Source organism: Theropithecus gelada, chromosome 1 (assembly GCF_003255815.1).
Source record: "Theropithecus gelada isolate Dixy chromosome 1, Tgel_1.0, whole genome shotgun sequence".
Taxonomy (NCBI): Eukaryota; Metazoa; Chordata; class Mammalia; order Primates; family Cercopithecidae; genus Theropithecus; species Theropithecus gelada.
In genome coordinates, this window is record NC_037668.1 from 193,949,065 (window position 1) to 193,966,438 (window position 17,374).

At 39.3% G+C, this 17,374-nt stretch overlaps 1 protein-coding gene across 7 annotated transcripts in view; it reads right to left on the reverse strand.

Annotated features, from left to right (window-relative positions):
- Positions 1-17,374, reverse strand: part of DNM3 (dynamin 3) — a 556,545-nt gene that overhangs the window by 324,668 nt on the left and 214,503 nt on the right. For all 7 annotated transcript variants that reach the window (XM_025399962.1, XM_025399954.1, XM_025399946.1 and 4 more), the window contains exons 11-12: positions 14,528-14,614; positions 2,764-2,834 (exon numbers count right to left, since the gene is read on the reverse strand). In XM_025399962.1, the coding sequence (XP_025255747.1) occupies positions 2,764-2,834; positions 14,528-14,614 (158 nt within the window). The remainder of the gene's footprint in view (positions 1-2,763; positions 2,835-14,527; positions 14,615-17,374) is intronic.

The window sequence follows — 17,374 nt, forward strand, 5'->3', positions numbered from 1 at the left end:
ATTTCTTCATCTTCATAATCACCCCATGTCACCCCATGTCAATTCCAAGTCGACATACAAATGGAAAAGACATTTATCGCTGAGTCTCAGAGCAAAATATCACATTTAGAGATAATGATATTAGCAACTAAAAAACATTCCAGTGACAATCATACTTAAGTCACTATAACTTAATCACAAAGTAAAATGGTACATCTAGTGATCAAATGTGAGTGTATATGTGTGTGTGTGCATGCGTGCATGTGTGTTGAGAGAGAGTGAGAGACAGGGAGGATCTCTCACTTTTATAGACTACACCACAGTTTTTTTTTTAAAGGATTTCCACATAACTCCATTAATTTGATCTTCTGACAATCCTGAAAGGTATACAAGACAAGGATTATTATTCCATTTGATACATCAGTAAACAGATAGAGAAAGGCTAAGTGCCTTGCCCAAACCCAAAGCTCATCAGTGGCATATCCTGGAAAAATAACCTGGATTTTGACTCCCAGATCCGTCCTTTAAAGAAGGTTTAAGTGTGCAATTTAAATTAGATGACAAATGTGTAGAGTTGCTGGATTTCTAAAGCAGTTTTAACTATGCTTCTTTTTTCTCCCCAATATCATAAAGATTCATAGTCTATCTTACTGCTGGAAAAATAGGACCAGACACCTGGATTACAGAGAGTCTACATCAAAAGATTGTGCCTGGAAATCTTAAATTTGAAAAATCACATGCCCTTGAAAACCTATAAATCAATATAATCAATATAAAACTGTAGTTCAACAGCTTCTAAGACAGCAAATATGGAAATTTATTGGAAAAGAAACTCTAGCTCATTTGTCATAGAAAAAAAAGTTTCAAGAAGATTATAAAGGTGAAATTTAAATTGAAGCATGGGTTATATAATATGTTTAAACTTGAACTTTTCTAAATGGATTATGACTTTTTCTACATTTTCCCCCTCTAATTGTGGTACCACAACAAGGCAGCATCCTTTTCACTCTTAAGTTATTGTGTCAATTTTACGTCGGTATCTGCTACATTTTTGTAAGAACCTAACTGGCATTTGTAATCCATGAAAATCAACATTAAAGGCAGAATTCCTGTTATTTTAAATGTCTCAAGGATTTGTCTTTTAAACTCCTCAGAGAAGCAGTGAGGAAAATGAAGAATGTGTCAGTTTAAATTTTTACATGTGTGTCTCTATGTTTTTCAATTATTAGGCAAGCTCCTAAAAGGCAAAAAGTTCTTTTCTTTTTCTACATTCCGCCCCCCACCCACCGTAGAAACTAGAGTAGAGCTTGGTACAGGCTCCCTAGAGTTCACTGACTGTGGAGGAAACCTGGAAAAAATTCTCAGATCCCCTTTCCAGACCGAGGGATAAGGATGCACGTTACAGTCTAGGTGAATCTGCAGAAGGAAGTGAACAGAGCACATGGTGAGAGTCATGGGGCTAAAAGAGAGGGGGGCAAGTCTGTGCAAAATTCTGGTGCAGCAAATACCTATCAAGAAGTGGGTGTGGGCAGGGTGGCTGCAAAGACAACTAGACTAGGGCACATATTTATGGTTGGGTTCTAACAATATTACACATATGCCACAGACAGAAAATGGTGGAATAAATCTTACCTACCATTCACTAGTAATAGCCATTGTATGCAAAATATATTTACACAGTTGGCTAGGACATCACAACCACAGCCAAGTTTAGGATGAGATAATTTTCTGTTGGATAATTGTGCCTGTTCTCCCTAAAACATGCCTATAAATTCCTCAGGCCACTGTTTTGTTTAGGTCACAGGGTCTGCATATCCATTTCTTCTAAGTCAGAATGTAATAAAACAAATTACAGCAAATCACTGCAGCTTTGAACTCCCGGGCTCAAGTGATTCTCTCACCTCAACCTCCAGAGTAGCTGGGACTATAGGCACACACCACTATGCCCAGCTTCTGATTGATGTTTGGATTCAATGATTTTTCATCTGTCTCTGTTCTTGAATACTCAGTTTAAGTAAAAGTACATAGGCTCTTTTGTTTTACATTTTACATAAAATAAGCTATATTTTATACACAAAGTTGGAACCACTTAAATGCAAAAATATATTTTAGAGGTAGTATCAAGATTATTTAAATCAAATGTAAATGAGTTTCACTAATGGGCAGGAAAAGATAGTGCATTCAAGGTCTTAAAAATGTCACACAGTGAATAGCCAGTCCTGAGTAACTAACCATAATGTTTGCATGATAATGTATTTGAAAAATGGCAATATTTGTATACACACTTTATAGAAAATAAAATGTTCATCCCGACAGATTACATCTAATTTCACAAAGGAAAGTTTAAAAAAAAAAAAAACAGGCCTCTAGATTCTGACTTAGAAAAGTTGAAATAGCTTGCATCCTGTAAATTACACGTGCTATTTCAAATTGATGTGAAAAACTGTTCCCCTCAAAATTTTAAACATGCATTAATTACTGTTTTTCTATAGGAGGTCAAGTACAAACTGCAGAACATCATCCAAAAATGATGAGATGATAAGTATGTAAGACATACATGACTTCATATGCTGCATAATTAAGAGCCAACTACTTTACTGAGAGAATAGTAAATATCCCTGCCCTACGACCATGGAGCTCAGACTTCCTACGTAGGTAAACTGAGAGTTAATCTTGGCACAGATTGTATTCTCAAAGGTGGTGAAACTGTAGTAAAAATTCACAATATGTGTTTGAGACAAACCAACAGGAGGAATGCATGTGACAATCAAGTGTTTCACGTACTTTGCGAAGCCAATGAAGTCTTCATGGTTGGTGTTGATGTAAGAGACTTGAATGTCAATCAATAGCAATACCTATAAGTCAAAGAGAAACACTTCAGTGAAAGCCCATCTAAAAATTATCAAACATTAAATTCAGTAATTGCCCACCAATTAATTACCTTCATATAATTTTTTTAAGGATACTTCAATTAGAATGAAATGAACCTTAACTTTTCTTTATTAGACTCATAATTTTACACTCTAAATTCATAAGTTAAAAATCTACTCTAGAAAAGTAAATCTGAGTAGCACATAAAGAGAATAGCATTATAACTTATAGGCATACACTATTTGCTACCTTAGTACAGAATCTAGAATTATTTGATTTCTCTAAAATGTAGGCATAGTGTTCAAAAGAAGGACAAGCACAAATAAGATGTGTGGCAGGAGGGCCCATGAGGGGTGCTCCGAGCTTACTCTTCCTGTAGACATCATATATTAGCTACAAATTTGTAATTCACCTCTTGTTTTCTCTCTCCTTTTCTATCTTTAGCAGCTTAAAGAACCATCTCAAGATGGTTACACATTTCAGGAGAAGCATTTGATCAGCTAACTCAAAAAATCAATATACAAATAAATCATTGAATCCAAACATCAATCAGAAGCTGGGCATAGTGGTGTGTGCCTATAGTCCCAGCTACTCTGGAGGTTGAGGTGAGAGAATCACTTGAGCCCGGGAGTTCAAAGCTGCAGTGAGTCATCATCAGGCCTGTGAACAGCCACTGCATTTCAGTCTGGACAACATAGCAAGACCCCATCTCATAACAATAATAATAATAATAATAGTAGTAGTTGGTGGTTGGTAAGATGGCTGAATAGGAACAGCTCCAGTATGCAGCTCCCAGTGAGATCAACAGAAAAGCAGGTGATTTCTGTATTTCCAACTGAGGTACATGGCTCATCTCATTGGGACTGGTTAGACAGTGGGTATAGCCCATGGAGGATGAGCTGAAGCAGGGTGGGGCACTGCCTCACCCAGGAAACTTATGGGGTCGGGGAACTCCCTCCCCTAGCCAAGGGAAGCCATGACTGACTGTGCCATGAGGAACGGTACATTCTGGCCCAGATACTACACTTTTCCCATGGTCTTCTCAATCTGCAGACCAGGAGATTCCCTTGGGTGCCTACATCACCAGGGCCTAGGGTTTTCAAGCACAAAACTGGGCAGCCATTTTGGTAGACACTGAGCTAGATGCAGAAGTTTTTTTTCCATACCCGAGTGGCACCTGGAATGCCAGCAAGATAGAACCGTTCACTCCCCTGGAAAGGGGGCTGAAGTCAAGGAGCTAAGTGGTCTAGGTCAGCGGATCCCACCCCCAAGAAGCCCAGCAAGCTCAGATCCACTGGCTTGAAATTCTCGCTGCCATCACAGCAGTCTGAAGTCGACCTGGGACGCTACAGCTTGGTGGGGGGAGGGACATCCGCCATTACTGAGGCTTGAGTAGGCGGTTTTCCCATCACAGTGTAATCAAACCTGCTGGGAAGTTTGAACTGTGCAGAGCCAACCACAGCTCAACAAAGCTGCTGCAGTCAGACTGCCTCTCTAGATTCCTCCTCTCTGGGCAGGGCATCTCTGAAAGAAAGGCAGCAGCCCCAGCCAGGGGCTTATAGATAAAACCCCCATCTTCCTGGGACAGAGCACCTGGGGGAAGGGCTGGCTGTGGGTGCAGCTTCAGCAGACTTAAATGTTCCTGCATGCCAGCCCTGAAGAGAACGTCAGATCTCCCAGCACAGCGCCCAAGCTCTGCTAAAGGACAGACTGCCTCCTCAAGTGGGTCCCTGACTTCTGTGCCTCCTGACTGGCAGACACCTCCCAGCAGGGATCAACAGACACCTCATACAGGAGACCTCTAGCTGGCATCTGGTGGGAGCCCCTCTGGGACGAAGCTTCCAGAGGAAGGAACAGGCAGCAAGTTTTGCTGTTCTGCAGCCTCTGCTGGTGATACCCAGGCAAACAGGGTCTGGAGTGGACCTCCAGCAAACTCCAGCAGACCTGCAGCAGAGGGGCCTGCCTGTTAGAAGGAAAACTAACAAACAGAAAGGAATAGCATCAACATCAAAAAAAGGGTGTCCACACAGAAACCCCATCTGAAGGTTACCAACATCAAAGACCAAAGGTAGATAAATCCACAAAGATGAGGAAAAATCAGTGCAAAAAGACTGAAAATTCCAAAAACCAGAATACCTCTTATCTTCCAAAGGATCACAACTCCTCTCCAGCAAGGAAACAAAACTGGATAAATAATGAGTATGATGAATTGACAGAAGTAGGCTTCACAAGGTGGGTAATGACAAACTCCTCTGAGTTAAAGGAGCATGTTCTAACCCAGTGCAAGGAAGCTAACAATCTTGAAAAAATATTAGAGAAATTGCTAACTAGAATAACCAGTTTAGAGAAAAACATAAATGACCTGATGGAGCTGAGAAACAGCACGAGAACTTCGTGAAGCATACACAAGTATCGATAGACAAATCAACTAAGTGGAAAAAGGATATCAGAGATTGAAGATCAACTTAATGAAATAAAGTGTGAAAACAAAATTACAGAAAAAGGAATGAAAAGGAAAGAACAAAGCCTCCAAGAAATATGGGACTATGTGAAAAGACCAAACCTACGTTTGATTGGCGTACCTGAAAGTGACAGGGAGAATGGAACCAAGTTGGAAAACACTCTACAGGATATTATCCAGGAGAACTACTCCAACCTAGCAAGACAGGCCACATTCAAATTCAGGAAATACAGAGAATACCACAAAGGTACTCCTCAAGAAGAGCAACCCCAAGACACATAATCATCAGATTCACCAACATTGAAATGAAGGAAAAAATGTTAAGGGCAGCAAGAGAGAAAGGCCGGGTTACCCACAAAGGGAAGCCCATCAGACTAACAGTGGAAATCTCTGCAGAAACTCTACAAGCCAGAAGAGAGGGAGAGCCAATATTCCACATTCTTAAATTTCAACCCAGAATTTCATATCCAGCCAAACTAAGCTTCATAAGTGAAGGAGAAATAAAATCCTTTACAGACTAGCAAAAGGTAGGAGATTTTGTCACTACCAGGTTTGCCTTACAAGAGCTCCTGAAGGAAGCACTAATTATGGAGAGGAAAAACCAGTACCAGCCACTGCAAAAACATACCAAATGGTGGAAAACATCAACACTATAAACACTATGAAGAAACTGCATCAACTAATGGGCAAAATAACCAGCTAGCATCATAATGACAAGATCAAATTCACACATAACAATATTAACCTTAATTGTAAATGGGCTAAATGCCCCCAATTAAAAGATACAGCCTGGCAAATTGAATAAAGAGTCAAGACCCATCAGTGTGCTGTATTCAGGAAACCCATCTCATGTGCAAAGACACACATAGGCTCAAAATAAAGGGATGAAGGAAGATTTACCAAGCAAATGGAAAGCAGGGTTGCAATCCTAGTCGCTGATAAAACCTGCTTTAAACCAACAAAGACCCAGCCCGGAGCGGTGGCTCATGCCTTTAATCCCAGCACTTTGGGAGGTGGAGCGGGGCAAATCACAAGGTTAGGAGATTGAGAACATCCTGGCTAACATGATGAAACCCTATCTCTTTTAAAAATACAAAAAATTAGCCAGGTGTGATGGTGGGTGCCTGTAGTCCCAGCTACTCAGGAGGCTGAGGCAGGAGAATGGCATGGACCCAAGAGGAGCTTGCTGTGAGCCGAGATCGCACCACTGTACTCAGCCTGGGTGACAGAGCAAGACTCCGTCTAAAACAACAACAACAACAACAACAAACCAACAAAGACCCCCCAAAAAAGAAGGGCATTACATAATGGTAAAGGGATCAATGCAACAAAAAGAGCTAACTATCCTAAATATATATGCGCCCAATAGAGGAGCATCCAGATTCAAAATGCAAGTTCTTAGATACCTACAAAGAGATTTAGACTTTCACACAATAATACTGGGAGACTTTAGCACCCCACCGTTGATATTAGACAGATCAACAAGACAGAAGGTTAACACAGATATCCAGGACTTAAACTCAGCTCTGCACCAAGCAGACCTAATAGACATCTACAGAACTCTCCATCCCAAATCAGCAGAATATACATGCTTCTCAGCACCACATCACACTTATTCCAAAACTGACCACATAAATACACTCCTCAGCAAATGCAAAAGAATGGAAATCATAACAAACAGTCTCTCAGATCACAGTGCAATCAAATTAGAACTCAGGATTAAGAAACTCAAAACTGCACAACTACATGGAAACTGAACAACCTGCTACTGAATGACTACTGGGTAAATAACGAAATTAAGGCAGAAAGAAATAAGTTCTTTGAAACCAATGAGAACGAAGACACAATGTACCAGAATCTCTGGACACAGTTAAACCAGTGCTTAGAGGGAAATTTATAGCACTAAATGCTGACAGGAGAAAGCAGGAAAGATCTAAAATCGACACCCTTATATCACAACTAAAAGAACAATAGAAGCAAGAGCAAACAAACGCAAAAGCTAACAGAAGACAAGAAATAACTAAGATCAGATCAGAACTGAAGGAGATAGAGACACAAAAACCCCTTCAAAAAAAATCAGTGAATTCAGGAGCTGTTTTTTGGAAAAGATTAACAAAATAGACAGACTGCTAGTCAGATTAGTAAAGAAGAAAAGAGAAAAATGAAATAGACACAATAAAAAATGATAAAGGGGATATCACCTTTGACAGCAAAGAAATACAAACTACCATCAGAGAATACTATAAACACCTCTACGCAAATAAACTAGAAAATCTAGAAAAAAATGGATAAATTCCTGGATACATACACCCTCCCAAAACTAAACCAGGAAGAAGTCAAATCCCTGAATAGAGCAATAACAAGTTCTGAAATTGAGGCAGTAATTAACAGCCTACCAACCAAAAAATGCCGAGAACAAGCCACATTCACAGCTGAATTCTACAATAGGCACAAAGAGGAGCTGGTACCATTCCTTCTGAAACTATTCCAAACAATAGAAAAAAAGGGAATCCGCCCTAACTCATTTTATGATGCCAACATCATCCTGATACCAAAACCTGGCAGAGACACACACAAAAGAGAAAATTTCAGGCCAATATCTCGATGAACATCAATGTAAAAATCCTCAATAAAATACTGGCAAACCGAATCCAGCAGCGCACCAAAAAGCCTATCCACCACGATCAAGTCGGCTTCATCCCTGAGATTCGAGGCTTGTTCAACATATGCAAATCAATAAATGTAATCCATCACATAAACAGAACCAATGACATAAACCACATGATTATCTCAATAGATGGAAAAAAGCCTTCAATAAAATTCAACATTCCTTCATGCTAAAAACTCTCAATAAACTAGGTATTAATGGAACATATCTCAAAATAATAAGAGTTATTTATGACAGACTCACAGCCAATATCATACTGAATGGGCAAAACCTGGAAGCATTCCCTTTGCAAACTGGTACAAGACAAGGATTCCCTCTCTCCCCATTCCTATTCACCACAGTATTGGAAGTTTTGGCCAGGGCAATCAGGCAAGAGAAAGAAATAAAGCATATTTAAATAAAAAGAGAGGAAGTTAAATTGTCTCTGTTTGCAGATGACATGACTGTATATTTAGAAAACCCCATCATCTCAGCCTGAAATTTCCTTAAGCTGATAAGCAACTTCAGCAAAGTCTCAGGATACAATATCAATGTGCAAAAATCACAAGTATTCCTATACACCAATAAGAGACAGAGGGTCAAATCATGAGTGAACTCCCATTCACAATTGCTACAAGGAGAATAAAATACCTAGGAATACAACTTACAAGGGATGTGAAGGATCTCTCCAAAGAGAACTACAAACCACTGCTCAAGAAAATAAAAGAGGACACAAACAATTGGAAAAAACATTCCTTGCTCAGGGATAGGAAGAATCAATATTGAGAAAATGGCAATACTGCCCAGAGTAATTTACAGGTTCAATGCTATCCCCATCAAGCTACCAATGACTTTCTTCATAGATTTAGAAAAAACTAGTTTAAATTTCATATGGAAACAAAAAAGAGTCTGTATAGCCAAGACAATCCTAAGCAAAAAGAAGAAAGCTGGAGGCATCACGCTGCCTGACTTCAAATTATACTACAAGGCTACAGTAACCAAAACAGCATGGTACTGGCACCAAAACAGATATATAGACCAATGGAACAGAACAGAGGCCTCAGAAATAATGCCACACATCTACAACCATCTGATCTTTGACAAATCTGACAAAAACAAGCAACAGGGAAAGGATTCCCTATTTAATAAATGGTGCTGGGAAAACCGGCTAGCCATATGTAGAAAACTGAAACTGGACCCCTTCCTTACACCTTATACAAAAATTAACCCAAGATGGATTAAAAACTTAAACGTAACACCTAAAAGCATAAAAATCCTAGAAGAAAACCTAGGCAATACCATTCAGGACATAGGCATGGGCAAAGACTTCATGACGAAAATACCAAAAGCAATGGCAACAAAAGCCAAAATTGACATAGGATCTAATTAAACTAAAGAGCTTCTGCATAGCAAAAGAAACTATCATCAGAGTGAACAGGCAACCTACAGAATGGGAGAAAATTTTTGCAATCTACCCATCTGACAAAGGGCTAATATCCAGAATCTACAAAGTATGTATACAAGTATACAAGAAAAAGCAAAAAAAAAAAAAAAAAAAAAAAAAAAAAAAAAAGGGGGAGGAAGATAAGAACAGACACTTCTCAAAAGAAGACATTTATGCAGCCAAGAAACATATGAAAAAAATCTCATCATCACTGGTCTTTAAAGAAATGCAAATCAAAACCACAATGAGATACCATCTCACACCAGTTAGAATAGAAATCATTAAAAAGTTAGGAAACAACAGATGCTGGAGAGGATGTGGAGAAATAGGAATGCTTTTACACTGTTGGTGGGAGTGTAAATTAGTTCATCCATTGTGGAAGACAGTGTGGCAATTCCTCAGTGACTTAGAACCAGAAATACCATTTGACCCATCTATACCATCACTGGGTACATAACCAAAGGATTATACATTATTCTACTATAAAGACACATGCACACATATGTTTATTGCAGCACTGTTCACAATAGCAAAGACTTGGAACCAACCCAAATGCTCATCAATGATACACTGGATAAAGAAAATGTGGCTCATATACAGCATGGAATACTATGCAGCCATAAAAAAGGATGAGTTCATGTCGTTTGCAGGAACATGGATGAAGCTGGAAACCATCATTCTCAGCAAAATATCACAAGGACACAAAACCAAACACTGCGTGTTCTCACTCATAAGTGCAAGTTGAACAATGAGAACACATGGACACAGAGAAGGGAGCATCACACACCAGGGCCTGTTGGGGGGTGGGGGGCTAGGGGAGGGAGAGCATTAGGAGAAATACCTAATGTAGATGACAGGTTGATGGGTGCAGCTAACCACCATGGCACGCGTATACCTATGTAACAAACCTGCACATTCTGCACATGTACCCCAGATCTTAAAGTATAATAAATTTAAATAATAATAATAATGTCAGATCCTTGCTAAAATGTCACTCATCAGAGGGATCTTCCTGCCCATTCTATTTAAACTAGCACGCTGGTTACTGTCTATTGTGTTGTCCTGCCTTCTTTTCTTTTGCAGCACTAACACTAGCTAACGTGGCAAGTTTTTACAAATTTCTTATATAGACCTCATCTGTTGTATCCACTGCTACATCCCCAGTGCCTCGAACAGTGCCTGAAACATCATGAGAATTAAATGAAGATTTGTAATGGAGTAAACTGGATACATGTCCCAGGCAACATGAAAATATTCTAAATATAAGATACTTATAATCTCTAAGTCAGAGACTTGGGAGGTCCCTCTCTAGAAAATAGCATTCAATGGGGAGACGAGGAGGCCTCCTAAAGTGCTGGGATTACAGGCATGAGCCACCATGCCCAGCCAAGAACAGTTAACTTTCCAGGGAGTGATTTATTCCCATATATAGATATATAATTAGTATGTGGCCACTTGTTCTTGTTTTGTACTCAGTACCCAGTGCTATGGGCTTGGAGGCTTTGTTTTTGTGGCCAATCTCAACCAGTCATCTGACCAAATCCTGCTGAGAGTCACAAGGGGACCTGCCAAAAAGATTTAAAAGATCACTTCAAATCCCACTACCAAAAATAAAGTCAAGGGATGGGGGTTATTGGGTCAATAACATCATACTTGTATGAAAAAATTTCAGATAGTCAGATAGAGTTTTGTTTCACATCTTGAAGAAAACTGAAACATTAGGAAGCGTGATCATTATTGGATTAGTTGTAGTTTTGCCTCTCTTCTCCCAACAATAAAGCCAGATTCTGTTAAATTGTATATTCCAAATCCATTTGGTCAAAAGCTTGTACCAATAAACTGTAATATTTGAACACAAATAAATTGTTGCCACTGTAAGGAGCAAAATATCTTCATAATCCTCAGCATCGCCAAAGGTTGTCCTGAATATCTTTTGGACGTTCACACACATTAACTTGGACCGTAGTACGGGGAAAAAAAAAAGTGGAAAAAAAATAAAAGCTATGGCTGTTCTCATTATATTCCTGGAAACTGGGAGTCTGTGTTCACTCTAGGAAAAGAGCCAGGTCGCATGTGGGGGATAAAAAGAAAAATAGTCCATTTTTTCTCCTCGTTTTTTCACTTTCTCAGAGTTTCTCACTGCCTTTTTCACCCAGTTATTGAATATTTAGTTGAAGCACAGTAAAGCTGCCCGGTAGCAGGAGTTGCCCAGAAAGTCCACCGCTTCCACATGCAATGACAGGTATGGAAGCACCGAGACTAACGGCTGGCACACTCAGACACTCAAAACACCTTTGTTTAAGAAAAAGCTACAGACAGATTTATGGCTTTCCATATTTTTAATTGTGAAGATTTTTTTCCCACAAAGCTTCCAGAGCAGAAGTTGGTAGTAACTCTACTTTTTAAAGAAAGAAAGAAAACAGCAAGAATGCCCCAGAGCTGTTCAGGCACGGAGGCCTGAGGATATGGGTCACTCTGTCTAACTGGATACTTTAAAAGTACCACATGGCCCCAGGCAGCAGAGTCTGGAATTCAAATGTGAGATCTATCCAGAATGACATGTCTACACTACCAAAACCAGGCACGTTTCTGCTATGCCACACAGGTCCATATTAGAGGTGACCACTACCAGCTGTGACAGGAACTTGATAACTGTTGGACCAGACCATCTGAGATTGTGACTCAGTAGGGAGATGCCTGTCCCATACCTTATGTCCCACTTGGGGAATAAATTAATCACTGTAACTGAGTTGCAGATTGAAAACAATTTCCCTTGAAATCAGAAAAGGCAATTCTTCCTCGAATCTATCACGTGCCATAGCTCTTTGGGAACAATAACAAAAACAAAAACAACTAAAATTAATTAAGAACTAAGAACTAAGATAGATAGATACATATGTATATTTTTTATTATACTATAAGCTCTAGGGTACATGTGCACAATGTGCAGGTTTGTTACATATGTACACATATGTATATTAAGACAGGGTCTCGCTCTGTCACCCAGGCTGGAGTGCAGTGGCGCAACCATGGTTCACTGCAGCCTAAATCCCCGGGCTCACATGATCCTTCCACCTCAGCCTCTGAGTAGCTGTGACTACTGGTAGTGCAGGCCACCATGCCCAGCTAATTGTTTAATTTTTTGTAGAGACAGGGTTTCACCATGTTTCCCAGGCAGGTCTCGAACTCCTGACCTCAAGCAATCTGCCTGCTTGGCCTCTCAAAGTGCTGGGATTACAGGTGTGAGCCACTATGCCTGGTCTTGCATTTTGATTACTTCTTCCATCTTCACAAAATGGCTGTGAGTTAACTACCACTATTGTCTCACTTTAAGATGAGAAAATTGAAGTGTAAAGATGTCAAATAACTTGTCACAAGTTACACAAAATGTTAACAACAGAGCTTGAATTCAAAATCAGGTAGTCTGAGCCCAGAACCCACAATCTTAACAACATTGTGATGTTTGAACATGCCATTTTACTAAAACAAAAACTCTGAAATATGAAGAAGCTAACAAGTGACATAGATATGATTAGAAATATTTAAAATGGTTTAAATAATTATCCTATATTTTCTCCAATATTATTTTGACAGAGGATCCCAAAGAGTTAAGTAGGATTTATTATCATTTGAATATTATAGATGAAAGACACTAAATTAACAGTTAGCTTATTTACTTAAGGTCAGGAGTACAGCTGATTCTTAAGAATTTAAGTTTTCTCAGCCCAGGAGGGGCCAAGACATCAGACATTAGGGGGAACCTCTGGCCCTGGGGCTCCATATCTGGCTCTAGGCTTGACTTCACTGACTCAGGAGTTAATACTGATTTGTTCATCTCAACTGAAACACAAGCCTGTTTTCTCCTCTTTTGGCTATTTCAGCTATTCAAGAGTGTGAAAGTTGATAAACAAGTGAAAACTATAAATAGTGATTAACTTTCAAAACACAATGATAAAAAGTAGTGACAATGAATCCACAGTTCAAGCAGAGAAAAGGTGGATACTGGAATCACTCATGAATGTCCCAATCTGCTGGGTCTCCATCCCTCTGTCCCCTTTCTCCTCCACCTGCTCCTCTTCCTGACACACACTCTATGTGCTGTGTGTGTCTCTCCCTGTGGTTTGTTTCTCTCTCTTTTATTTTGTCTTCTTCCTTTTCCCCATTTCTCCCTCACCTCCTGCCCACTCATTTGAGAATCACAAAATCCTGTAACACTAACTTACACAGGCTTTCAGAGAGCATATAGACCAATATATCAATGCTGTACATGAGAAAACAACAGTCCAAAGAAGTGATTTACACAAGAACATGATGTTATTTTGTGGAGAGCACATGGCCTAAGTCCAGTGTTCTCTCCACAACATCACACGTGCAGCTGTGTCATGGAATTCAAGGGTATGTAAAACCCTTTGTATTTCCTGTTATAATGTTTTATAAGTAACTAAGAAAAATCCATTTAAACCTAAGAAGATTTTTATTCTTTCCATGTAGTCCTTTACTTTTTTAAATGGATTATTCTCACTTGAAAATAATCTTTCCAAATCACAGAGCTAGGATTAGAAAACAATTTCAGGGTCACTCCTTACAAACCACATACATTCATAAAATAGAAATGTTTAAAAGAGTAGTTCTCAATTTTTCTTTTCAATCATAGGTTGTATGGATAAGCTGATGAAAAGCTAGGTCCACTCTCTCCTTAGAAAACAATAAAAACACTGAGCATTTTGCATAATGTTTTAGGAGTTTGTGAATCTTCTGGAGCCCATCTGTGGGCCCATTAAAAGTTAAGAACTCCTGTCTTAAAGAGAAAACGTGGTATGTTTCTGGATTAGTGGTTTTCAAAGTAGGATGTATGCGTGATCCATGGAGTGTTGAGAAAAAAAAAATAACGAAACTCCTGTTACAGCTTTTGCATCTCATTCTTCCGAATGAAGTCTTTCTATTTGCTCATATTTTTAACATAAGATATGAATATAGTATGTGTATAATTCATAAATAAGTAAAAATAAATGTAGTTGTGTTCCACTATTTTTTTTTTTCCTTTAAGCGACAGGCTGACTGTTGGGAACTATCGGACAACCTCACAGAGACCTTCGACTTCCCACCAGGGAAGACCTCTCCTTACCTGGTCCTTTGTCTTCCCTTCTCGCTCACGAATGTGGTTAGCAACAATCCTTTCCGTCTCCTCGCAGAGCCTGGGGAAGTTTGCCAGCTGTCAAGAAAAGCAGATCTGAGTATTAATACTCAAAAAGTTACACTACCAAAAGAGAAGCAGAGATAAATTATGTATTTTACAGAAGATACTCATTGCCGTTCTGGAAGCAAAAATGAAATATCATCAACTTCTAAAGAAGAATGTCAAGGTGATGGGAGAGGCTTCACAAACTATCATCAGAAGTAACCTTGTTATGTTGAGGAAACACTTCAAAACCAGTGGAGCAATTCCCTAGGAAGAAAGCAGGACCCTGGATACCATCTAGCACTGTGCTCCTGCCGAGTTGGCACTTAATAAAATTCAAAGATGAAGAAGTCAGAAAACAGGACAAAGAAAAGGATAAAGCCTAACATTTTATATAGTGCCTACCATGTGCCAGGAGCTAAGGACTTCATGAATTACCTCCTTCAATATTCACAGCAATCAGAAAAGACAGATATAATTATTAACCTCATTTATTTATTTATTTATTTATTTATTTTTTCCGAGATAGAGTTTCACTCTTGTCACCCAGGCTAGAGTGCAGCTCACTGCAACCTCCACCTCCTGTCTCAAGCGATTCTCCTGTCTCAGCCTCCTGAGTAGCTGGGATTACAGGCACATGCCACCAAGCTCAGCTAATTTTTGTATTTGTAGTAAAGACGGGGTTTCACCATGTTGGCCAGGCTGGTCTCTAACTTCTGACCTCAAGTGATCCACCTGCCTTGGCCTCCTAAAGTGCTGGGATTACAGGCGTGAACCACCATGCCCAGCCAATCCCATTTAATAGAGGAGAAAAGTGAAGCACAGAGAGATTAAGTAACTCATGCCCATGACTAAACAGCTCAAAAATGGTGGATTCAGGATTCTAACCTAAGTCCTAGGACTCCAGAGCCCATGGTCTTGTCCATTACTCTTCAAGGATGATTCATCCCATGAAGCACAGAGAGACTCCTTTAACTTTTTAAATTCTCCCCATAGAAAATAGATGTGTATATGTACATTTTTTCGCAAAACTATGGAAATTGTGTATGTCAATCACTTAACCCCATCTGAGTTATGCAGGTAATTTTTCAAAAAATAGTTTGTAAAAGTGAATAGATTAATTACAGTTGTTTTCAATATAAGGAAGAAAGAGAATGGGATGCTATGAAAATGTTTAAGGAACCCTAATCCAGATGGAAGACTTAGACAGGCAAAGGTGTGTAAGAATGGCCATGGAGAAGATGAAGTTTGCCAGGAACAGGAACATGTGTGAAGGTGAGGTGGAAGTGCAGGCAATTAGCAGTGATAAAAGTAAAAGAAAGTCAGTGCAGAAATTGAGGAGTATGATCCTGAGACAAAGCTAGAAAAGTAGAGAGGGGCCACATCAAGCAGATCCTTGCAATTCTGTTAGGAATTAGGCTACTGAAGAAATTCAGATGGAATGGAAATAATGGTGGCTTCTACTGGGATGACAGCCATGGAAATGGAGAAAAGTGGGCACATTCATGACACGCCAGGCAAAATATTAATTCCAATTTTTAAAGTACTTGCAAATTAAAGGAGATTACTAGATAGCTCAATAAAATAGGCAAAGAATATGATTCAATTCACAAAAAAGTAAGAGTCAATAAGCAGAAGGAAAAATGAACTGTAAAGTGATCTAATGCAAAGAAAAGCAATAACTATTATGTTGGCAAATTGCTATGATTTTTTTATAAGACTTACTACAGGTGAAGGTATACTGAGATTAGCACAATTTAAACTTGCTGAGGGGTATCAACAAGAGAAATCTTTCTGGAAAGCAATTTGGCATTACGTATCGAAAGTCTTGCGTGCGTGCACACACACACACAGACAGGGAGAAAGAGACAGAGATCTCAACCTAATAACCTCACAGAGTACTGAACTACAATGATAAGGACATTCATCACAGCATTAGTTGGAAAAGCAACAATAAGATAAACAAATAAAACTATAAAGTACCTAGTATCTGATGACGTTAAATAAATGAAGGTAGATCCACTTACGTGATATAATGTAACCATTTTGAATGACACTTTTTTTTTTTTATTATACTTTAAGTTCTAGGGTACTGTGCATAACATGCAGGTTTGTTACATATGTATACTTGTGCCATGTTGCTGTGCTGCACCCATCAACTGGTCAGCACCCATCAACTCGTCATTTACATCAGGTATAACTCCTAATGCAATCCCTCCCCCCTCCCCCCTCCCCCCTCCCCATGATAGGCCCCAGTGTGTGATGTTCCCCTTACCGAGTCCAAGTGATCTCATTGCTCAGTTCCCACCTATGAGTGAGAACATGCGGTGTTTGGTTTTCTGTTCTTGTGATAGTTTACTAAGAATGATGGTTTCCAGCTGCATCCATGTCCCTACAAAGGACACAAACTCATCCTTTTTTATGGCTGCATAGTATTCCATGGTGTATATGTGCCACATTTTCTTAATCCAGTCTGTCACTGATGGACATTTGGGTTGATTCCAAGTCTTTGCTATTGTGAATAGTGCCGCAATAAACATACGTGTGCCATGAAAAAATGCTCATCATCACTGGCCATCAGAGAAATGCAAATCAAAACCACAATGAGATACCATCTCACACCAGTTAGAATGGCGATCATTCAAAAGTCAGGAAACAACAGGTGCTGGAGAGGATGTGGAGAAATAGGAACACTTTTACACTGTTGGTGGGATTGTAAACTAGTTCAACCATTATGGAAAACAGTATGGCGATTCCTCAAGGATCTAGAACTAGATGTACCATATGACCCAG